This window comes from Blastomyces dermatitidis (assembly GCF_000003525.1).
Source record: "Blastomyces dermatitidis ER-3 genomic scaffold supercont1.11, whole genome shotgun sequence".
NCBI lineage: Eukaryota > Fungi > Ascomycota > Eurotiomycetes > Onygenales > Ajellomycetaceae > Blastomyces > Blastomyces dermatitidis.
In genome coordinates, this window is record NW_025544784.1 from 1479999 (window position 1) to 1501431 (window position 21433).

At 46.4% G+C, this 21433-nt stretch overlaps 6 protein-coding genes across 6 annotated transcripts in view; 2 read left to right on the top strand and 4 right to left on the bottom strand.

Moving 5' to 3' along the window:
* The window catches only part of BDCG_08507 (uncharacterized protein), a gene marked incomplete at both ends in the record, with an annotated part of 1091 nt that extends 676 nt beyond the window's left edge, over nt 1–415 (bottom strand). The window contains one exon of the mRNA XM_045424294.1: nt 69–415. Coding sequence (XP_045273039.1) covers nt 69–415 — 347 coding nt within the window. The remainder of the gene's footprint in view (nt 1–68) is intronic.
* A 4247-nt stretch (nt 416–4662) lies between these two features.
* On the bottom strand, nt 4663–6370 carry BDCG_08509 (MFS transporter; the record flags this gene model as incomplete). The annotated part of the gene is made up of 5 exons (XM_045424295.1): nt 4663–5305; nt 5392–5663; nt 5716–5816; nt 5874–5969; nt 6028–6370. 5 exons carry the CDS (start codon nt 6368–6370, stop codon nt 4663–4665), a joined length of 1455 nt encoding a protein of 484 aa, XP_045273040.1.
* A 3862-nt stretch (nt 6371–10232) lies between these two features.
* BDCG_08510 (phenylacetate 2-hydroxylase) lies at nt 10233–12146 on the top strand (the record flags this gene model as incomplete). The annotated part of the gene is made up of 4 exons (XM_045424296.1): nt 10233–10451; nt 10540–11173; nt 11312–11634; nt 11772–12146. The coding sequence occupies 4 exons, from the start codon at nt 10233–10235 to the stop codon at nt 12144–12146; spliced, it is 1551 nt and encodes a 516-aa protein (XP_045273041.1).
* Nucleotides 12147–13141: 995 nt separating this feature from the next.
* On the bottom strand, nt 13142–14269 carry BDCG_08511 (uncharacterized protein; the record flags this gene model as incomplete). The annotated part of the gene is made up of 1 exon (XM_045424297.1): nt 13142–14269. One exon carries the CDS (start codon nt 14267–14269, stop codon nt 13142–13144), a length of 1128 nt encoding a protein of 375 aa, XP_045273042.1.
* An 862-nt stretch (nt 14270–15131) lies between these two features.
* BDCG_08512 (uncharacterized protein) lies at nt 15132–16126 on the top strand (the record flags this gene model as incomplete). Its single annotated transcript, XM_045424298.1, has 3 exons — nt 15132–15164; nt 15289–15843; nt 15905–16126. 3 exons carry the CDS (start codon nt 15132–15134, stop codon nt 16124–16126), a joined length of 810 nt encoding a protein of 269 aa, XP_045273043.1.
* A 1506-nt stretch (nt 16127–17632) lies between these two features.
* On the bottom strand, nt 17633–19687 carry BDCG_08513 (C6 transcription factor; the record flags this gene model as incomplete). Its single annotated transcript, XM_045424299.1, has 3 exons — nt 17633–18584; nt 18638–19228; nt 19290–19687. The coding sequence occupies 3 exons, from the start codon at nt 19685–19687 to the stop codon at nt 17633–17635; spliced, it is 1941 nt and encodes a 646-aa protein (XP_045273044.1).
* Nucleotides 19688–21433: the final 1746 nt, after the last annotated feature.

The window sequence follows — 21433 nt, forward strand, 5'->3', positions numbered from 1 at the left end:
TCCCACGAAGAGGGGAAGGAGGAGGTCTTTTTGAATTGGCGAGTAGCCGTTTTATTCGCCGGACGTACTCTGCTGGCTTCAGATGTATTGAGACTAGCGATGTCGATGTCGGTGGGGAGAGTTGATTCGAGAGTCGCGGGGCGGTGGTTGAATCGTGCCATGGGGGAGTGGAGGAGGAAGAATAGGGAGGGGGCGAGAAGGGAGATTGTGAACGGTTCGTATCTCTGGATTTGGATAGCTTTCCTAGGAGGGCGAGGACGGACATCTTGCGGCCCTTCTTGGTGTCCTTATCCATATCCTGTCCATTTCGATTGTTCTCCTTGGTCCTGTTCTCCCTGCTTGAGTTCAAAGAAGAGGAGTACGCACCATAGCGCGGGGGTGTTGTTGGTGGTAGGTTTGTTAGTGAGTTTTCCATCGTCAATGCCTAGTCTACCCCGACCCTACCTAGAACAATATGCCAGTATGTTTGTTTTTCTTCCGATTATTGTATTGTTTTGTCTTGGTTATATTTCCTCGTCTTCCCTAGGACGAGTTCTGGTCGGGTGAGGGCAAGAATAAGAAAGAGCAAGAGGGCAAAGAGGGGAATTGTTTTGAGGATTGGGTCGTCTTAGCTGCTCAGCGCGGGCAGCATGTAGTCGCAACACATGAATATGAGTCACCAACTTCGTGCAGGCGTCGTCGAGAGGCTCCAAAAGGGCGTGGGCATTTATACGGAGAGCGAACGGCTGGTGGGTTATTTATTGGTCTGGGTTTGGGTTTGGGTTTGGGGATCGCGTCCTGCTGCCAAATCACACAAAAATGGGGAGCGAAGAAACACATGCACTGAGCTATTCGTTCTCCTCGTTCTTCCTCCGGCTACGGGTTACAGTGATTGATTGCTGTGATTGCTGTGGTGGTGCGGTGCATGTCTCTCGGGGCCAGCTGCATAGAGGCTGCGGGTTATGTTATGGGGCTTGAGGTTTGAGGTTTGAGGTTTGGCAGCGGGGGTGGGTAAGGGTACGTATCTGCGTGAAACCATCAGGGGGGGGCGACGACCCTCCCCTCACTCACACTCTGGGGAAGCCTGAAGTCATGTTATGTTAACTCATTAATTCGTATCAAGTTCTTTACACGTGAAATATTATTCGAAGTAATGTGAAAAAGAAGAGCAAAAAGAAAGCAAAAAGAAAGCAAAAAGAAGAGAGAAGAAGAAGACAATAATAACAACTGTCAACAAGGGGGTTGAAGGCCAAAGGTTCCCGCCCAGCCCATGGATCCAGCGCGAAGTCAATTATTACGTTTAACTAAGTTAGTTGATCGACGCCATCTGGCGCTTGCAGTGATTCAGCCCACTCAGCGCGCCTTGAGCCAACCAGAGGCAATATTCAGGCGGGCAAGACTTCTTCGATCTAATCAAGAGCAGAATGAGAGCTTACGCTGTATTCATGGTCGCTGCGGCGTTGTCAGATGATTGTTTGCTGCGTTAGGGGGTTGTTAGCGTAGTTAGCTGTGCTGCCAATAACGATATCCAACCCGTTTGTTCATCATCTCCGTCATATCATCCCCGTCATCACCATCACTTACAGCGTACAGCGTACATATGGACTCTCATCTCCATCCCCATCGGTTGTTCCCATCCATCTACACAGTAAGTCTGCGCAACCGTGCCGAGGTAGTGTTTTGAAATGGATGCTGACTAAACCAATCAACGCTCTGCCAAGCTTTTCCGCTCTAACTTACCCGCTGCCTCCTATTTCCGCCCTTGAAGGCTTATTCGTATATCATTATAACTTGTACTCCGCTTGTCTCTAGCTATGTGGACCTCCCTGCCCCGGTTGGCCGAGTGGCTGTTGCGGCTGCCCAGGTAGCGCCCGCAGGGGCGACACATCAAATCCAATCGGGCTAAAGATTGATCATAGTCTCTGACTGCATACGATTATAATGGTAGAATAATAATAATAATATGCGGACCTCCACCAGATCTATAAATACTCCTACATCTGCGCTTGTAAGGCGTGTATATCTCGGCATGCCTGGGCGCGGAAGAGGTTCAACCGGTAGAACAGGCAATAAGGGCCTGTTCGGTGCGTCCGTACTTTTTGAACGCAATAGTGGATCTCATTAAAAATAGTGTATTTACCAATTATTAGTAGCAAGCCGGCGTTGTGCCATCACACTATTCCACTGCTCTGAGATGGAGAAAGGAAGCTCACAAAAACACATTCTTTTTGAACTGACTCTGGACTCCATTCAAAAAGAACACATTTTTATGAGCTTCCTTCTAATCAATATTAGTTAACTATCTCCACTATGAACACTATTCTACACTATTCTACACTATATTGCCTCTAAAAGTGCTATTCTACACTATCACACACTGTTGAAGTTAAATACTGCTTATTCATAAGATCTTGGCAAGAGATGCAAGTACAGCCGCTCAATCCACTGAACACCTGGTCATTTTCATCTGTACTTTGTAAAAAGCAGCTGTATTATTAGTACAGATGCTCTGCCCACTGAACAGTCATGATATTGGGGCTGTACTTTTTAAAAAAAGTGGAGATCCGTACAAAAAGAACGAGTACACACGGACGCACCGAACAGGCCCTATAAGAGAATGTCAACCGGAAGTCAACCAGACATTTGCACTATGGACCTGTCTGTAGACGTCGTTATGAGAACATGCGGGAGAACAAGCTATATACTAGTTACGGAAGTTCCTACTTACCAACCTCATGTAAGATTCCCAATCATCTCTTGTAATGATCTAATAACTGTTCCGAAGTTAAGTCCGGACATAGTGGGCAAGAATAGTTGATCTGATTGAAGAAAAAAAATCGGAGTTCATTGAGTGAACGAGGAGAGGAACCCCTCTGGTGGACTTATATAATATGCCGTATTCCCCTTGAAAAACGGTACAACTTCGAAAGAATATTTACTATCGCTACCAGCAGCACTTGAAATATACATTAATATTCACTCTCTCATTTGCATGTCCTAATCATGCCGTCGTTCGTGATCACCGGTGCAAATCGCGGAATTGGGGGGGGGTGCAGTACCCTCCATCTACCCAGACATCTAAACCCAGACATATATATACATATATAACTATATTACGCTCCCAACTGCTCAATACGATAGTTAATATGAATTCCAACGCCAACTCTCCGCAACCCCCGAAAGTCTAGTCATCGGCCTCGTGCACCACAAAGCCGTAGTAGCGTACAAGAAGGTCGCAAAGGAGCTACCGGGAAGAAACATCAGTATCATCCAAGCCGATTTGACAGACTATGACTCCTTGTTCTCCTATGCTAACGAGTCTTCAAACTTTTTTTTTTTTTGGCTACAAACAGCAAGCAGCCGACCGATGAAGTAGCGCCGTTTGCAAACCTGCATTCTGAATGGTCGATCTTTCACGACCTTCTTGCCACCGCCGGCAGTTTGCTCAAAATTAAATATACCTGTCCCTCTCGCCCGTAGAACGACTCGGAGCCGAACTCCTAGAAAGCTTCTCCATCAACGTCATCGGTTAACATCCACCTGCTTTCTCTCTTCGTGCCCCTCGTGCGCAAGGGGATGACGAAGAAGGTAGTCACGCTCACATCCGGCGGTGCGGGTATTAAATTCATCTCGCGCTATGAGATCACGTCGCAGATACCCTATGCAGTGTCCAAGGCGGCAATGAATGCTGCTACGGGCGAAGTTCAGCGCGCAGTATCGGAATGAGGGGATTTTGTTCATGTCCATTTCTCCGGGCGTGGTGGATAACTACGGGGGTTGGGCGAAAGGTAAGCAAGTTAAAAATGGAAATGGGAATCATGAATCATCAGACTTTGCTTCCCTGGTTTGCCCACCAGTGCAACAATTAGTCACGCTCTGGTTTAACAAAATAAATAAATAAATAAATAAATAAATAAATAAATAAAAAATAAAATAAAAATAATCTATCTAACTAACCCGGCTTCACAAAAATTTACATATAGCAACGCCCGAACAGCTCGCCGAACTGGGCGATATGCTCCATAAGTTATATGACCCCAGTTTCAAGGGGCGATGTCCGTTGAGAAGTCGGTTGGTGCTATGCTGGGGGTTATTGAGCGTGCGAATGTCAATAATGGGTATGCGGGGTCATTTGTGTCCCATCATGGGAACAACCATTGGCTTTAAAAGGCAATGGTTGTTTTTTGTATGTATACTTTGGGCCATGCGTGGGTTCAACGGTTTTTTTTTTTTTTTTTTTTTTAAGCACAAAATTGGTTTTCAAGGATGAATGAAATAATGATCTAGAGAAAAAAAAGGTTTCATTTCTATGATCGCCAAGCGCACTCTCATGAAGAATATAGGTACTACGTAGATAGGTAGATACTAGTTAACTAATGTCGCCATTCATATCCCTAATCTCCACAGAGAGTTTGTCCGGGCCAAGCGCATCATCTCCTGTCGTACTGCCAGACCACAAATAAAAGCAAAAACACCCGGGACTAGGAATAGAAAATGCAGAAAAAAAGGAGATGACACTTTTCTGGAAACAACGAGAACATAAAAAAACGCATAGGAAAAAGCGTACGCCGGACATAATTTTCATGCTAAGGTCAGGAAAACGGAGAGTGCATGGGGGTCCAAGGTGAAGAAGCAAAACTACATGGTCTTTGAAGGCAAACATCTATAACCAGCCCACTCAGCTCAGTACGTAAACTTGAAACTAGGATGGTGGTCTCCAAGATTATTAACTTCATCCTCGGGAAGCTGCAGGAGGTGATCGCGGCGCCCCTGCGCGCGCAGCCGGTTTTCACGATACAAGTACAGCAAGAACACAATGCACGTAAGCGCGCATAACCAGATCAATCCAAGACTCGCTCCGTACCCGGTCGGGTACCGTGGCGCCTCAGACGGGAAGAAGAGGTTACTCGCGATAATGCCACCGGAGTTCCCGATCCCGATCTGCATCGCCGATGATATCCCACGTTTATAATGGCCGCCCATGTTGTTATTTAGCCACGTGATGGTGATGGGATGCGACATGAAGGAGCCGGCTGAGATGGCGAAGACCGCGAAGTAGCGCACGCCCAGGGATACGTATTGTTGGCATAGGAGGATTGTATATCCGATGGATGCGATTAGGCACCCGAGGATGGTGAATGTGAAGCGGTGCCGTATTCGGTCTGAAATTACTGCGGTGATCATGGCCGAGCAGGCGCCGCAGGCGAATATTGGGACGGCCAGGAGTTGTGCGTTTAGCGCGGTCCAGCCTAGATCATGGAGGATGGTGGGAGTGAAGAAGCTGACTGCATATCCACTGTTGACAATTCCCATGTACATTATAATTCTGCAAGAGTGAAGGAAAATGGTGTCAGTAAAAACATAAAGTTCTACAACGATCTATAGAATCAAGGATAGGTCCCGAGGTCTTACCCCAAGTAGATTTTCACGTCCGTGAAGGCGCGTTTCATGGCTGGTTTGTCCAGCCGATCCATTCTCGAATTTTCGCTCTCCGTTGCTAATCGATGTATGAGGATCTTCCTTTCGTCCTCTGTAAGGAATTTTGCGGTTTCAGGCCAATCCGGAATGAAAAATTTCGAGACTGCGGCGGCGACCACCGTCACAGCGCCTTCCAGGATAAATATCCAGCGCCAGCCACTATAACCACATATGCCATCCATTCCTGCAATGAAATACGCCAAAATCTACCAAATTTATCAGCTCTGGGTCATTTTGATAGGATTAGGAATGTCTTACACCACTCATTGAACCCGCCATGATGCTGCAGGCGATGAAAAAATTGACCCTTGTCTGAAGCTCATGTCGCTTGTAGTACATGGAGATAAGATATACGCAACCTACGCATGTCAGATAATAAACGGACAGAAAATCAGTCAAGCTTTATGGACGCTCACCTGGGAAGAATCCTGCTTCGAAAATCCCCAGAAAGATGCGGCAAGTTACCAGCCCAGCGAAACTATCGGTGATCCCTTGGAAAACTGTGACCAGACCTACATAATCATTTTAAGAAATTGCACCAAGAGGACAGCGGAGTGGGAGGCCACTCACCCCATCCTATCATAACACCGCTGAGCCAGGTTGAAGGGGCAACTTTCTTAAGAATGATATTGCTCGGAACTTCGAAGACCATGTATGGAATAAAAAATATGAACAATGCAATGTTGAAATCATGTCCACTCATGTTGAGATCTCTCTCTAGGCCTTGAAGGCGAGCGTTCCCTATGTTGATGCGGTCCAGGAACCCTAGACACATGAGAAAAGAGAGTATTGGAACGACATAGAGATCGCATTTCCAGACAACTTTTTTCTCAGCTTCTCTATCTAAACAATCGATGGAGTGTGTTTCTGTCGCGATAGGAGTATCCGGTGCTTCCTTCGTTGAGTCGGTCATCGTCTATGTCGGTTGGCTGGACAGCGGAATGAAGCATTAAGCGACAAGAATCAATAATTTTATTAAACCACGCAGGAGTGATGCGCACATGGGGAAAAGGGCGTGAATATGTCGAATATTGCAGAAGGTTTGGGAAATTGCATCGGGATTTACCGCAAGCTATATACCAGGCGGTTTTAGGTCTCAGAGAAACTGAGTTAGTAGGTGGCAGTTCGTGGTCACCGGCTACAACAACAATGAGATCAAGAATGACAGCACCATGGATAATTTCCGATATGCGTCTGTCGTAGCATCAACGTCACTAAAGGGCGTCAATGAATGCACATTGAGGGCATGGGCCTCCGGGCTGCATAAACCTGGGAAACGAGCGAGCAAGGAAATTTTAAGACCGGTGGTGTATAGGCAAAGAAAAGGGTATCTAACTCGCATTCTCTGTGTATAATATAATGCAAGATCCTTGTTCCCCTTGTTTGTAGGGTTAGGTGGTCTGGGAACGGCAATTCCAAAGATACAGAGCAATGAGTTTGGCCTGTACTGCCGGATACCGACGGTTGGCAGTTCATGGCGTGGTTGACACGGTGTATTTGAAATGTAGAGTCAAGAAACAAGTATTGGAACTAAAAATGGTAATATAGCTGGAAAATTGTAACGTATTATCGTGCACATACATCAGAGTGCGTCACGTCACATTCGACTAGATAAACCTGCAAGGAGGTCAATCATCAGCATACTTGATGTTCAGGCATTTTCGTGAACCCAAGGAGCAGGCCACGGCGTTAGTCCAGCCTAGGTAAGATGGAGATCATCCGAGCTGGCGTCCAGCTACCATCCAAGGGAGTAGATCTCGAATAGAAAATGGAGCAATTTGGTGCACGCCAACCCAAGTCAAATAAAGGCATAAAGGAAAGTAGAAAAAGCAAAAGCAGAAGAAGAAACGGAAGAAACAAAAATGTTCGATAGGAGCGGAAGCAAGAGCAAAGCATCCACACAAGGATTCGGCTGAACTGAGTCATGCGTGCCACCTTTGTTTGGTTTCCTACTCCAGACTGAAAAAGTGTAGTTCGAGATCATGCTGGCCCATTAGGGTTATTAATCGGCAACTTCTTGGCAGTTGCAGCTCACGAAGACTGGTTGCTTATCGTTACTCCGGAAGGATGCCCTGCTTGACTGCTTGAATTAAGGTAGCTCCAGACCGTTGGGCAATGATAGAATGGAATTTGTCTGGTGCGGAGAATTCAGAGAAGTTACCCGGCTGTAGACATGCTACATTTTAAATATGGTGTTGCCTTATATAGGTCGATCAACTTGCCCGGAAATGATTGGAGGTCTTTCTCGTCCGTCCATTATGGCCCGCAGCGGGTTCGCGTTACGCGCATTTCTTTTCCCCTAGAAAAGAAAAGACTATGTTCTGGAATGCGTATCAGCCTCAGCCTCCGGAAGCCATCTTTGCCCATGGAGTAGAGGACAAAACGAATTTTGTTACACCCGGGAGACGGCTCCAAATATCGCGGCACAAACCCTTGGTGTGACGAGATATTGTAGCATGCCAGCTAAACCACAAAGTTTGAAACCTGGCATACCGGGACTCACATATGAAAGTTGAAGAACAAAGAAACAAACAGAAGGCAATGCGGGACATAATGTGTCGGCTCCATGGTTGCAGTTGGATCTGCAAACTTGGTCATCTCTGCATTGTATGAGCCGTGGATGGATGTTGTTCAAAGAAAGATAGCAAACAGATAGTCACAGATGGGCGTTGAATTAGGCTCATCAAACGGTGGCTTGGCGCGGGACCGGAAAAACAATCCAGCCGGTGCTTGGTTGGAACGAGCAGCCAACATGTCACACCAATCTCTGCATCTCTGCATCTCTGCATAGATAGACATTCATGATTTTCTCGAGGGTGAGATGGTTGAAAGCTGCTCTGGTTTTCAGCTGAGCCATGAATGAACTCATCACGTTGCACATGCATACGTTTTCAACAATTTCAGCCGCTGGCATCCAGATTTATGGCACAGGCACACTATATTATTGCACAACCTCGACAGTTTCTAGAACGCCGGCTAATATGGTAGGTTCAGAGCAGCGAACCAGGCGTATGAAGAGGGTTGCATTCATCAATTGTTCTTGAACGAATATGTCGGCCGTTACCTCCCCCCAGCCCGCGTTTCAAACTGATAACGGCATGCCTCACAACGTATTGTCTGCTGCGAGACAATAACATGGAATATCTTCTGGGCCAATATTTTTTATAAATTTATATATCAAAGCACATCTCTCCCTTCCTCAGTTGAGGTCTAATGCTCTGGCTACATTCCACTATCAGCCGTGGGCGACAAAATAACGCTTATTGAGCGAGACCAATCATGCCCATGCAGAAATAATCATCTCATATCCTATTTGCAGTGGTTGTTCCTCCACTGGGTCAAATAATGCCAAAGATGCTAGGTACTTGACATCGAAGATGCGCTATCATTATCCGCAGTTAGATTCAATGAATCCTCAAGGCAACCTTGGAATTTGAAAAACTCCTATGAGAGGGGGTGGAATCGTCTGCACTCCTTCAATTTTTTGCACCCTGCTGAAGGATGCGATGTTTTTTCATTAGAGCAAATGGGTTGGGAAATATCAATTGAATGATTCCTATGATTCCTACCTAGGCATATTCAACCGGAAGCTCTATCTTTTGTTTCTACCCTATTTCTCTCTTTATTTTACTCGATTTTGAAACTTCTCTATAGTCGCAAAGTATTATTGCTGCAACGTTCTCTTGAGCCGGTATCCCCAATGGGTTAAAATTAGAGAATAATAATCAGGTGGAGTGACCCTCCTAGCATTTGTGTAGAAATTTTTATTCATTCAGCCACTGCATATCGAAACCTACCCAGGAGAGACTAAATACCTGCAAGGGAACAAAGAGATTTATTTATTTATTTTACCAATGGATTGATGACTGCCTTGAGACTGGAAAGACTGGGAAATCTAGACAAGAGCAGGCCCAAGCAATGTAGGTTGTCTTTTCCGGCTCTTCCCTATGCAGAGGTAGTCCATTCATTAAGATGCAAATCTCGGCCTAGATAGTAGTTTAGCTGTGAATTCACTCTTCCCAAAACTCCGTACAAGGACTCGGGATTACAACATCATTCCCTACCACACACAAAACATAGCATCCAGCTCATGGTTATGAATACAGGGCACAGTCCCATACACAAGACCAGAGGAGAGTCGGACATGGTCACGTGATCTCCGCGACAATTCCGCTTTCCGGGCCCGAGCGCGGAACCTTGGAAAACACCCTTGCCCAGCCGAATATAGCCGTGCGGGGAGATCTCCACAACATATCTTGGTAACGCGCGCTATCCCGCAAAACAGGATTCTGTATATATAGTTAATGCGAGGGGTGTATCGTCTAATACGCATCCAATACCCGCACCTGTACTGCTCTAACTGCTTGTGGACAGCGTCTAGTGCGGAATCCGCGGCGCACGCAGCATTTGAGGCGTGAAGGTTTGGCAGTCAGGCAGGATTTTCCAGCTGGACTGTTTCTTGGGGGGGGGGGCGTGTACTCCGTATATATACTACAACTGCAAGCCCTCTCGGCCAGGATGATTCTATGATGCTTCCTGCTGTTCTATACGAACCTGTCTGCTTTTGCCTTTGGTACGGTGTCATCCACAGCAAGAGCACATTTTCCGAACCAGGGATTCAGGAGGCGTCCTCTCTGTACAGCAAATAAAACCCTCTGCAGCGCCGTGTTCAGATGACCGCTACGGCCTGACTCTCTACTATTTCGATATTTCGCTATTTCACTATTTCTCATACAGTAGTGTACTTGCCACTCGCCCTAAATAACGCTTTCATCATGGGTTTCCAATCCGTTGCGGTGGCTGCGATTGCAATCACGTTCTTTCTGATCAGATACCTGAACGGTACCGATGTCCCCAAGATAAAGAATCTTACCGAGATACCGGGAGTTCCGATATTTGGAAACCTCATTCAGCTTGGGGAGGAGCATGCCAAAGTAGCGGCAGGCTGGGTGAAGAAATACGGAGCGGTATTCCAGGTTCGGTTGGGGAACAAGGTGCGTTAAATAAACCAACTATGTAGATCATTAGGGGGGAAGTGCTCTATATACGGATATTGATATATAAAAATTATCTGAGCGTTAGAGAATCATCTTTGCCAATACCTTTGACTCCGTCAAATACTTCTGGATCACCCACCAATCCGCGCTTATCTCCCGCCCAACACTCCATACATTCCACACAGTGGTATCCAGCTCACAGGGCTTCACCATCGGCACATCTCCATGGGATGAGTCGTGCAAGAGACGTCGCAAGGCTGCCGCCACTGCTCTCAACCGTCCCGCTGTCCAATCTTACATGCCTATCATTGACCTAGAATCCAACGTCAGTATCAAGGAGCTACTCCAGGACAGCAAGAATGGGCAGATAGACATCGACCCCAATCCCTACTTCCAGCGATTTGCGCTGAATACGAGTCTGACTCTGAATTACGGAATTCGCATCGATGGAAGCATCGACAACGAGCTTCTGAAGGAGATCTGCCATGTTGAGCGAATTGTTAGCAACTTCAGGAGTACGAGCAATAACTGGCAGGACTATATTCCCTTGCTTCGATTATGGCCAAGTCGTAACTCCGAGGCTAAGGAGTTCCGCCAACGGAGAGATAATTACTTGACTCTCTTGCTGAATATGTTAAGAGAAAGGATAGAGAACGGCACAGATAAACCATGCATCACTGGAAATATTCTGAAGGACCCCGAGGCTAAACTAAATGAAGGTAAGCTAAAAAGGAAAAGTTATTTACCATGATTCTCTAGGTTTGAAATTTCTTCCTAATTTGCCTCTTTTTTTTTTTTTCTTTACATGCATCATAAAGAATAACCATCTAACATAAAAAAAAAAAAAAAAATTATAGCTGAGATCAAATCCATCTGCCTAACCATGGTGTCTGCTGGTCTCGACACCGTCCCCGGAAACATAATCATGGGCATCGCGTACCTTGCCTCTGACCATGGCCAAGAAATTCAAGCCCGCGCCTATAATGAAATCATGAAGGTATATCCAAACGGAGACGCCTGGGGAAAATGCCTCGTCGAAGAAAAAGTTGCCTACATCACCGCCTTGGTCAAAGAAATCCTCCGTTTCTTCACCGTCATCCCTATCTGCCTCCCCCGCGTCAGTATTAAGGATATCCCCTATGAGGGTGCAGTTATCCCAGCTGGTACTACATTCTTCATGGTATGCATTCCCGTGTTCATCTATACCTGATTCCCCTCCCCCTTTCATACATCGTGTTTCTCCAATCTCCAACGCCTAAACCAACAATATATATTTAAAAAAAAACAAAACCTAACACCGCATCCCTCCCCTTCCAGAACGCCTACGCTGCCGACTACGACTCCACCCACTTCAAAAACCCCCACCTCTTCGAACCAGAACGCTACCTAAACACCTCCGACGGCGCCGGAACCCCCCACTACGCCTACGGCGCCGGCTCGCGCATGTGTGCCGGCTCCCACCTGGCTAACCGCGAGCTCTACACCGCCTTCATCAGGCTGATCACGGCCTTCCGCATGGTACCCGCGAAGGATCCCAAGGACCATCCGATCCTCGACGCGCTGGATTGCAATGCGACGAAGACGTCGCTTACGTTGGATCCGAAGCCGTTTAAGGTTGGGTTCCGGGTTAGGGAGCCGGCGAGTTTGGAGAAGTGGATTCGGGAGAGTGATGAGCGGACGAGGGAGTTGTAGGGGGATGTTGTTGTTTGGGGGGGTTGAAGTGAGGAGTATTTGATCTATTTATGAGATTTTGGTATCACGGTCTCTTTGCACTTTTGTGAATGAGTGTTGATTCTAATCCATATTTCCGACGCGGTGAGAATTTCATCAACATAATGTATGGGATTGTTGCGCACATTGTTCATGGCATTTTATTTGACGGACCTGATCTTGTTATGACCCTATGCTATGTATTGCTCTCTGGATGCAAAAACTGTCTTTGCCCGGATAATTTTTTTCCGCCATTACCTTCCCGCCAAATTTGTTCTGCTATGCGCTTTCCCCCATTATTGTCCCTTTGTATATATATATATTTGTATATGAGAATTTGTCGAAAGGGGAGACTGAATGGCAATTGCATTTGATGGTGGGCTTCCCATGTTTTAGGCGGATACACTCGGTAACTACCACTTAACAGATATTGTCAATATTATTGTGAGGATTAAGAGAGGTAAGGAAAATCAGTTACTCACTCGTGTATTCCTGGGCAAGCCAACGGAAATCTAAGGAATGGGTGTATTGTATGTACATACAAATACTCCGTACATGTACAGTATATTTCTGCGAATTCGGGGTAGGTCTCTGGTTCAAGTGATTCAGGGGTCAACCTTGGAAGTTAGGGCTAGATTCGGATTGGGGTTAGGTTAGCGCGTTGTTTAGTTAGCTAACTGCTCCTTATTGGGTTTGCGTTGTATTATTTCCGAAAATTAGTTCATCAAGCAACTTTTCAAGCTCTACAAATTCATTCGAGGCGAGAGTAGCAATCACTTAAAAATACAGGGAACATTCATTACGCCATAACTCCAGAGAACACCAGGATAATACCCAAAGAGGGAAAAAAAAAATTCACTCATTTGAAACCACCGAAAGAAACCGCGAAATGCTGCTCAACCAAAGTCGGGTCCGTATCAGTTTGACGTGGATCGCACTCGCAAACCTGGACCAAAGAAAAGGTTTAACAATGTTACCTATTTCTCATCCCAGGCTGTCGGCGTAGTCGGCCTCGTTCTTCCCGCGTATCCTCTCAGCTTGAACGAATCGCTGCGTCGGACTGGTGAAATGTGGCCATCTTGTTCTGGACTGAGCTGTGACGCTGTAGATTGAGTTTCCACATCTGACCTTCGGTTTACGCCTCTGGATTTTCGGATTGTTGATATGAGACCGGGGAGCACACCTCCCTGTTCGCTGCTACACGCGGGACCTACTCGACTTGTGTCCCGACTCTTCCCTTTCGCTTTGCGGACGCAAACAACTACGGTTGCAGCGCTCGATACTGCAATGACTATGCCGAGAATAAGATAGAGAATGTTCCGCAGTCGTCGGCGTTGCTTCGTAAAATGCCTTCTGATGAGTTCTTCGTTTCGGGGATTGCACATTTTGCACATCTTCGATTTCTCTGCTGACGTCTCCATGGCATAGGAGTATACATGTGGGCGTTCGAACGGGCGGCAATCGGTCACCTCGCAACTTTGCTGCTTTACATTTGCCATCGAAGCCCGTTTCTCGATGGTGTTTTCCCCCTTATCATATGATTTTTCCGCATCCCGAGAATTACTGTCCTGCAAACCACTGCTTTGTAGATAAGGATTCTTCTCAGCAGGGGCATGTATTTCTTTCCGTTGAGTATCCAACCATCGGATGAGCGAGAAGATTGCCTCTCTGCACGACCGCAACTTCGAGCCCGAAACCGTCACCGGTTGTTCTGCATCCGTTTCCGAAGCGAAGGGCATGAAGATGTCTTCGGCGCATGTCTCCAAATCGCCAAGCACACGCCGTAACCCGTGGCCGGATGGAATTCCAGGCCTCACGATTTTACCATACTCCCCATTTGGCTCTGCGTTTCCGTCGTGATGCTCTTCTATTGACCCCGGAACAGCAAACCGCGCAAAACGTGTTGGGTGGGTACCGTCATATATGCCGCTCATCGGTTCTGCCTGCTGCAACTGCGCTGCCGATCGTCGTGTAATTTCCCATTGCCCTCCTTGCCTCTGTGGCAAGGCTGAATGAACGGCTAAACAAGTGCCTTGTTCTAAAATGTATATCATCGCGACTCCACACGCAATCCATGTCGACGACTCGCTTAAAGAGGGAAACATTTTTTGAAGGCGGGAGACAAGTTTTTGCGTATGCGGAATCCGGGTGTTAATAGGGTATACGTATAAAAAATTGATATACAGCTGTCTATATGATAAGGATACCTTTCTCGACATGAAAGTCTCAACACGAAATTCTCAACAGGAAATCATAGTTATCATGCCCAAGCCGATTGATTGCTCATTCCTTGGAGTTTTTTGACCCGGGTATTTCTTTCCTCGCAGTGCTTGACAAGTCACTATACCCCTGGCAGGCGCTATCCTATACTTTAATGCTTTCTTTGTCATTCCAGATAATATTGAGAAGAGCCAATGCATGATGAACATGACTCTGTTCATTGTAACTCAAATGTTCTCTTCTCTTCAGCAATCATTCTGGTGTCAGGAAATGGAAAGCTTACATTCACGGGGTTTTCTATGCTCACCCCGTTAGAAGAATATATTCTCTCTTCTAATGTAAATGATCTAAGATCCCAAATGGAGCTGATCCCTTTCAATATCCTAGGTTGTGCGGGATAGCTCAGCTCAGGGTTGGCGATATCGACTTCATGTTTTGCCCCAACGCATCAATATCAATACCGTTTGGGCCATGCGTTGATTTCAACATAAGTACACAACTGTATTGTTACTAAGCTTGAGGTCTTCTTCTCTTTCTGTCTCTTTTATCTTCTCAGTTTCCCAGTAGGCGTTCTCTGGCAGCACTCTTCCTGCCCTCCTTTCTCAACTCTCCCCTCATCTCCATCTAACCTCCCTAACATCTATTCAATCATCTACCCCAACATAATCACTCTTCACGATTAGTGCCTATTTCCGAGCTATTTAGCTAGCAGATAAATCGCCATTCTAGGCATTAACACGTCAAACGATGGCCCCTATCACAGTTAGCAACCAACAATGTGTTCGAGTCAACCCCTGTCATCTCGTGGGGCCTGATTCGGATGCTGAAGAACGCAAAATTATCACTACTGTCTCTCGCCCAAAATCCCACGCAGTATTCTCGTCCAAGCAGATTCGCCTACTAGGCCCCTTGCCCGCGAACCATAGGCATATCTCTCCGCGAGTACCTCGTTGGCATTGGCAGTCGACAAGGGTCCTCGCCCAAACCAGTTGAAGCCTTGCCTAGCCCGGCCTCGACAGCCTGCTACACACATTATGGTGATGCTCCCTTGAGTGCAGAACAGTTTGAAATAATGTGGCAGTTCGGTCGCTTTGCGAAGACGGGGAAGGTTGTGGGGCTGGGCCATCGGATACGGTTGAGGCGGCGCGTTCTGCCTTCAATGGGTCTAGTCGTACCTATGCCTACAGGTTGGACTGAGACACATTTCGCTCTGTTCTTTGAGGAGTATTGTGCGTTTAAAGCCGCTGCCAGTGCTACGATTGATGGCTTCAATAATGTATCAACTTCGAAATGGGGGGATGTGAAACCTCTCAGAGAGTTAAACGAGGATGAACTCAGTCGCTACTTCATTGATACCAACCAACGTTCACCAGGCAGCCCAAACTGGCTTTCCAAGCTTGACCTGACCCTTGACAATCTTATTGCGGTGAAGGAGAAGACGAGACGAGAGAAGGCAAAGGTCCGCTGGAAAGCTCCAGCCCGCACTACACAAACTGGCTCTACCATGTTTTTGCCAACAGGTTGTCGTCACCACCGTAAAACGCCCGGATAATATATATGGCCTACGTCGTTTGAATCGACTCCGCCCTGGTCAACGTCGTCAGGATAGTAAACACCACAATGACCTATTAGCCCAGTGCGCCGAACGAGCGAAATCTCGTGAGAGAAAAGTTTCTACGTCATCGTCGGAGGGATTCATTAATTTGAAGAATGGCCGAAATCTCTTTATCATTTCTAGGTAAATTCTGGGCAACCATCCCAATTTGGAAAAGGTGGGAGGCGTCTTTGCTATAGCGATATTTTTCCAAAAAATTTCTTTTTTTTTTGAATCGTACGTTCCCACCCCTTTTTACGGGATATTATTGGCGTTGCTCGACAACTCGATTTCCCTTTAAGACATACCTACCACTGGAAGTTTTACTGGCAAAGTTTTTCATCTCCAAGCTTTTAGAAGTTTCTTTTGTCATCTTTTTTTAAAAAAAATTTCTAGAATGGAAAAAAGCGTGGAGATGTAGTTATTCCTAAATCCTAGCTACGCATGGAATTGGAGGGAAGTGATATTGAATAGTGACGCTACTTGCTATCTTTCATTACCAAATGGCCCTCTGAATGATATTTAACTTATTTAACGAATTCAATAATGGGAAGCTCAAGACGATTAAGAAACGCTATGACTCAATACATCAATGGATACCTGTGGACATTGGATATCCGCTTTTCTCTCCTGTAACCAAAATTAAATACTGAATCTTCGTATGGTTAGTGATACATAATCGATTTATAGCTTGGAATTTTACATACTAAGCATGTAGACTATTCCTTTTTCTTTTCTTTTATTTGTATTTTATTTGTATTTGTATTTTTATTTTTATTTTTAGCTAACCCCCCCCGTCCCCATTGATTACCTCTTCGTCCAAGCAAGATTAGCTGTGCTGGCATTGGTTGCAAACCATCTACAGAAGGAAATGAAAGACGGAAAGAAACGGATGGGGGGGCTTGAGCAGCGAATTTCATAGAGCAATTAATATATATAATTATATATATAATGCGTTCACTAGACACAAATAACAAAAACTTTGAATGAAAACTGCTGATGTACTATAACAAGATTTTGAGAGGCAAGTGTATAAAGGGGGGGATGGTGAATTGATGGAATAATAAAACAAGGCACGCGGTGTGCCAATAAATAAGGGAGAAGAACATAACTTTAATGAAACAAATGAAGTGAAATGAAAATTGAAAAATGAAACGGGGATAGAAGGAAATCAGGAGAAGTAAAAATCTTTTTGAATGTAGTGGAGGGAGGTATCATAAGCTGATCATCAGTTATAGGAGTGCAAACAGCGCAAGTCCGGTATTATATTTTGGAAAGTACTCGGGGGCAGATAGAGAGTGGGGCTCCCCTGGTCGATAAGTGTGATGTTGAATAGATCGGGAGAGAGGAGTAAGTTGAATTAGGTGGAGGATCGAGAAAGTGAATGGAAAGCAACACACAAAGAGGCGTGATAAGAGGATAATCCGCTAACATTGCTTCCAATGACATAACTATGGAATTTGCTGCGGCTTCTCTGCTTTTCTCAGTATACCCGTGGGTATTGATTTAATCGGGAGGTTTTGTGATTGTGCAGGGCAGTTTGCTGTTATGAGCTTCCCAGCCCGCTCTCATCCTATTTCATTAGCAGGCCGCAGAAAAGGAATGGCCGTAGCATCCTCTCAAATATTTTATATATTTTTCGTAATCTCTGATATCAACTTCTAAGATACCCATTCTGCGTATGCGCTAATGGGTTATGTTGCTGCTGCTGGTGGGGTTGTGGTTGCTGAATATATTGTGGTTGCACGGGGTGCATCGCATACATTTGTGTAGGGAAGGAAACGGGAGGCATAACGGGAACCAAATCAACATGGTGCTGGGCCCACTGAGCGAGACTTTGCCTCAGTCTTTTCTCTAAATGCACAGAACTTCGCTGGAACTCATCCAGTAAACCTCTCATTTTCCATCGATTGTGGGCGTATTCTAAAATGGAGCAAATGCTCTGTAGACATTTCAGTGCCCGCCTAGCGGAATCAACTCGCTCCGCTGGGGATACGTATGGCGGTTGGTGTGTTCCTGGCGGTACGGACGCGGATGGTTCAGTGTCTTGCAGGATTTCATCGTACGCTTGGTCGAGGGCGTCTATGAACTTGCTAGCTACTGTGTAGACGCGTTGGATGTCGATGTAAGAGAAAAACAGCGACCAGCTGGTAGCGCTGATGATTTGGTGTATTTGTGAGATGAATTTGGCGGCATATTCGAATAACAGAATCCGGTGCAGTGTAGTTACGTTCGGGTTATAATTTGATGGGGAGAGGAGGATCACAAAGGTGTAGAAAAGCTCGACGTTGTAGAAGACGATGAGATGGCCTGGCAAGGTTCTCGGTATTGCATTAAACCAGGTTTGAGCCTCCGCGCAGAGTTCCCATGTGTACGAGGCGGGCTCTGGGGCTGGATTCCGCCCGCTAAAAAACATGGTTTGATATGCCTTTGATTGGATACTGCGGATTTTGAACAAATATATAGCTGGTTCGATGCTGTTGGCGAATAGGGTCGCGGTCCAGCTTAGTGTCCCCTCAATTGGCTGCAGTGGAACTCCTGGGAGAGGAACATTCGTCGAGTCATCTGAAAACGAAAATGCTAGCCCAAGTGCGACGCTTACATATCTAGAGTCGTATTAATACTTGAAGAATAAATATCTTCCGGCTATTTTGCTTACCGGTCAAAAGAATGTACGCAATGGAAAACCCTCTGACGAAGATCTAAGGTTGTTTTATTCAGGTATGTCTCTGAGAGTTGCTCTTGGTGAACACCCAAATCAGATACGACTCTAGCAGCACTGCCAACCAGGTGCCAAGTTCTGAAGTGCTCTGGATCAAGCATTGAGTACTGTGCCAGTAATAAAATAGCTTGGATACCAACGATGGACCCGGGATGAAGAACATCATTAGCGTATCCTAGTGCAATCGAAACGTGATGCCTTGCTAATTCAGAATGTGAGGTTGAAGCCTGAGAGATTGCCAGAACCATGTGTACAATCCAATAATCAAAACTTTTCGCGAAACGGCCTCCTTCTTGATACACGGCATCGAAGGACGCCCAAAAGTTGGTCTGTATAAAGAAGGGAGACAGAACATAGATATTGTCAAGGTAATGTTGAATGAGAGTAGTAGATAGGGGCCGGGCCGGAAGGCCCCTATTTACCCCTACATTCTGCAGAGGTTTTGCCACAGCTACTGTTAAAAGCAGCCCGGCAAATGATGTCGAGGATGTGATGCCATAAAAATCTCTCGATGTCGCGTTAACTGAACTGGAATGGGTGTGAGTATTTAGCTCGAAGTAGTGGGTGGGTTGCAAGTTGATTAACCTACAGGAAGCCAAAATCTCCCACTAAGTCATCGATATCGCATGCTTCTTCGCGATGGGTTTTCGTCCCGCCTCCAGGCGATACCGGCTGGCCGGTATAGCTCGGCTCGATCGCGGCTCCCTCTATGATGGCATTCTGCCGACGCCGCTTCGCCTCGGCGATTTCTTTCTCAAGCCGTTCGCATTGGCCCTCAAGAGCGGCCACATAGCTTCGTTCTTTTCCCTTAGCGAATTCATCAGTAGCCCCAGGGCAAGTAGACGCTTTCCCGGCCCGTTCGCAAGCAGAGCAGGCAGGAAGTTTGCCGTCGCATTTTATTTTGGCTGTGCGGCACCTCGAGCATGCTGCCACAGGGCGACTGACTTTGAGGAGCGGAGTCTCCAGACCGGGAGGAAAAGAGGCCATCACAAGATTTTCAAGTGGACTATGGCATTGTCAGCCAACTCTAAGCAGCCAGAGCAACGGCATACATGAATTGGAGATAGAGAACACATAGTTCATATGCAATTTCAAGGAATGATTGCGATAAGTAGGCAGACAGCTTTTTATGCAAGCGGGAGGGTACAGTTCAATGGGTATGGTGTATGGAGAGGCAGTTCTTCAAAACTTATGAAGAAAAAAAAGAGCTAGGTAATAAACCTTTGGTGCTAGTTTATGCTTAACAGGTGTTGCTAAGCTATGGAGCCGACACGAGGACAGGCGTGATTCCGCCAACGTGGGAACAAACCTGAATCATTCCCAATCAATCTGCTGGAAGCTAAGAGATTTCCAAATCTTGATCCTCAGGCGGTAACTAGCATCCACCAATGACGACTTGATGTAACTATCTTGGGTGTTGCGTGCGAGGGAAGGTTCCTAGCAGGCAGCTGAGAACCATTCAGCCTTATCGGGCAAACCCGTGCAGCAGGGTGGGTTTGTACCGATAGTTAACTTCGTCAGGCTGATGATCCTGCAGCGGGGGATCTGGCAACTCTGGTATATATGAGTGAACGGCAGGAAACTTTGAGTCCCCCGTTCTTGCAAACCAAATATTTATGTCAGTCTGTGAGAGTTGGATTGTCCCCTGTGTCAAAATTTCAAAACGCAAAAGGTGCAAGCAAGCACGGCACATGGGGGTTGGTTGGCACTGACCGCTCCACAACGGGAGTTGGGCCTTGAGGAGGTCTTAGTCTGAACTATATTAGTGGCGCCTGTTCTTCCTCATGTCCAATTTGCGGTTATCCAATCCTGTGTTCGCACCGTCTCGCTGAGGATCGCACCCACCAACCAGTACCAGTAAAATTCGAGGCGGAGGATTAGGCTAACGCTCCCTTGCAGCTCCAGCCTGGGTTGAAGAAATTCAAGTTGGTATCCAATTTTTTTTCAGTGATCCGGATGCCCATTTCTGGCGCGGATGCAAGTGTGTGAATCGCGAATTTTTCGCATGCCAATGCAGCCGGCTTCTGCATATAGAGAAGATCGAGGCTGACAACTTGCTGGGAAGATTACCACCGCAAAGGCGATGTCCGGTTGGATTATCCGGCACCCAACCAGCAGCCAGTGGTTTTTGGAATTTCCACCGTGTCCGTAGTATTTTGTCCCTTTATTCCCTGCGTGACGACACTATGGCGTTGGGGCCTGACCCCTGGGCCAACAACGTTCTACAAACGTCGTATATTTAAAGTCAAGTCAAAGTCAGGTCAGGTTGATCCCGGTGCAGGCGGAGCGGTGACTAAGCGCGGTTTGTCCCATCTGTCCTTGCTATACAGAGTACATCATTGCTACAACTACATCATTGCTACAACTACATCATTGTTATTCAAGCTGGGTTTCGCCTTATTATTACGAACATTCACGGCCGCCGCACGGATCGCACCTATGACATCGCCTGTTTAGATACAAGCTCCTTTCTATGAATCCAGAATGCGGACGGCTTGAACAGCCATCTATGATCTCTAGGACAAGAAGTGATTTTCAGCGCAACCCGGTGAACGCATCGTGTGTTTAAGAATTGAAATGTGGTGGGGATAAAACTCCCCTTATTCCCCGCACCAGAATGCCAACCCCATATTTTGTCTCCCCACCCCGTCTGGAGCACCGTATGGGGTATGGGTTTGCTGGGCTGATCGGGAGCAAACAACCACTTTTGGTGCCTCAAAACAGATCGAAGAG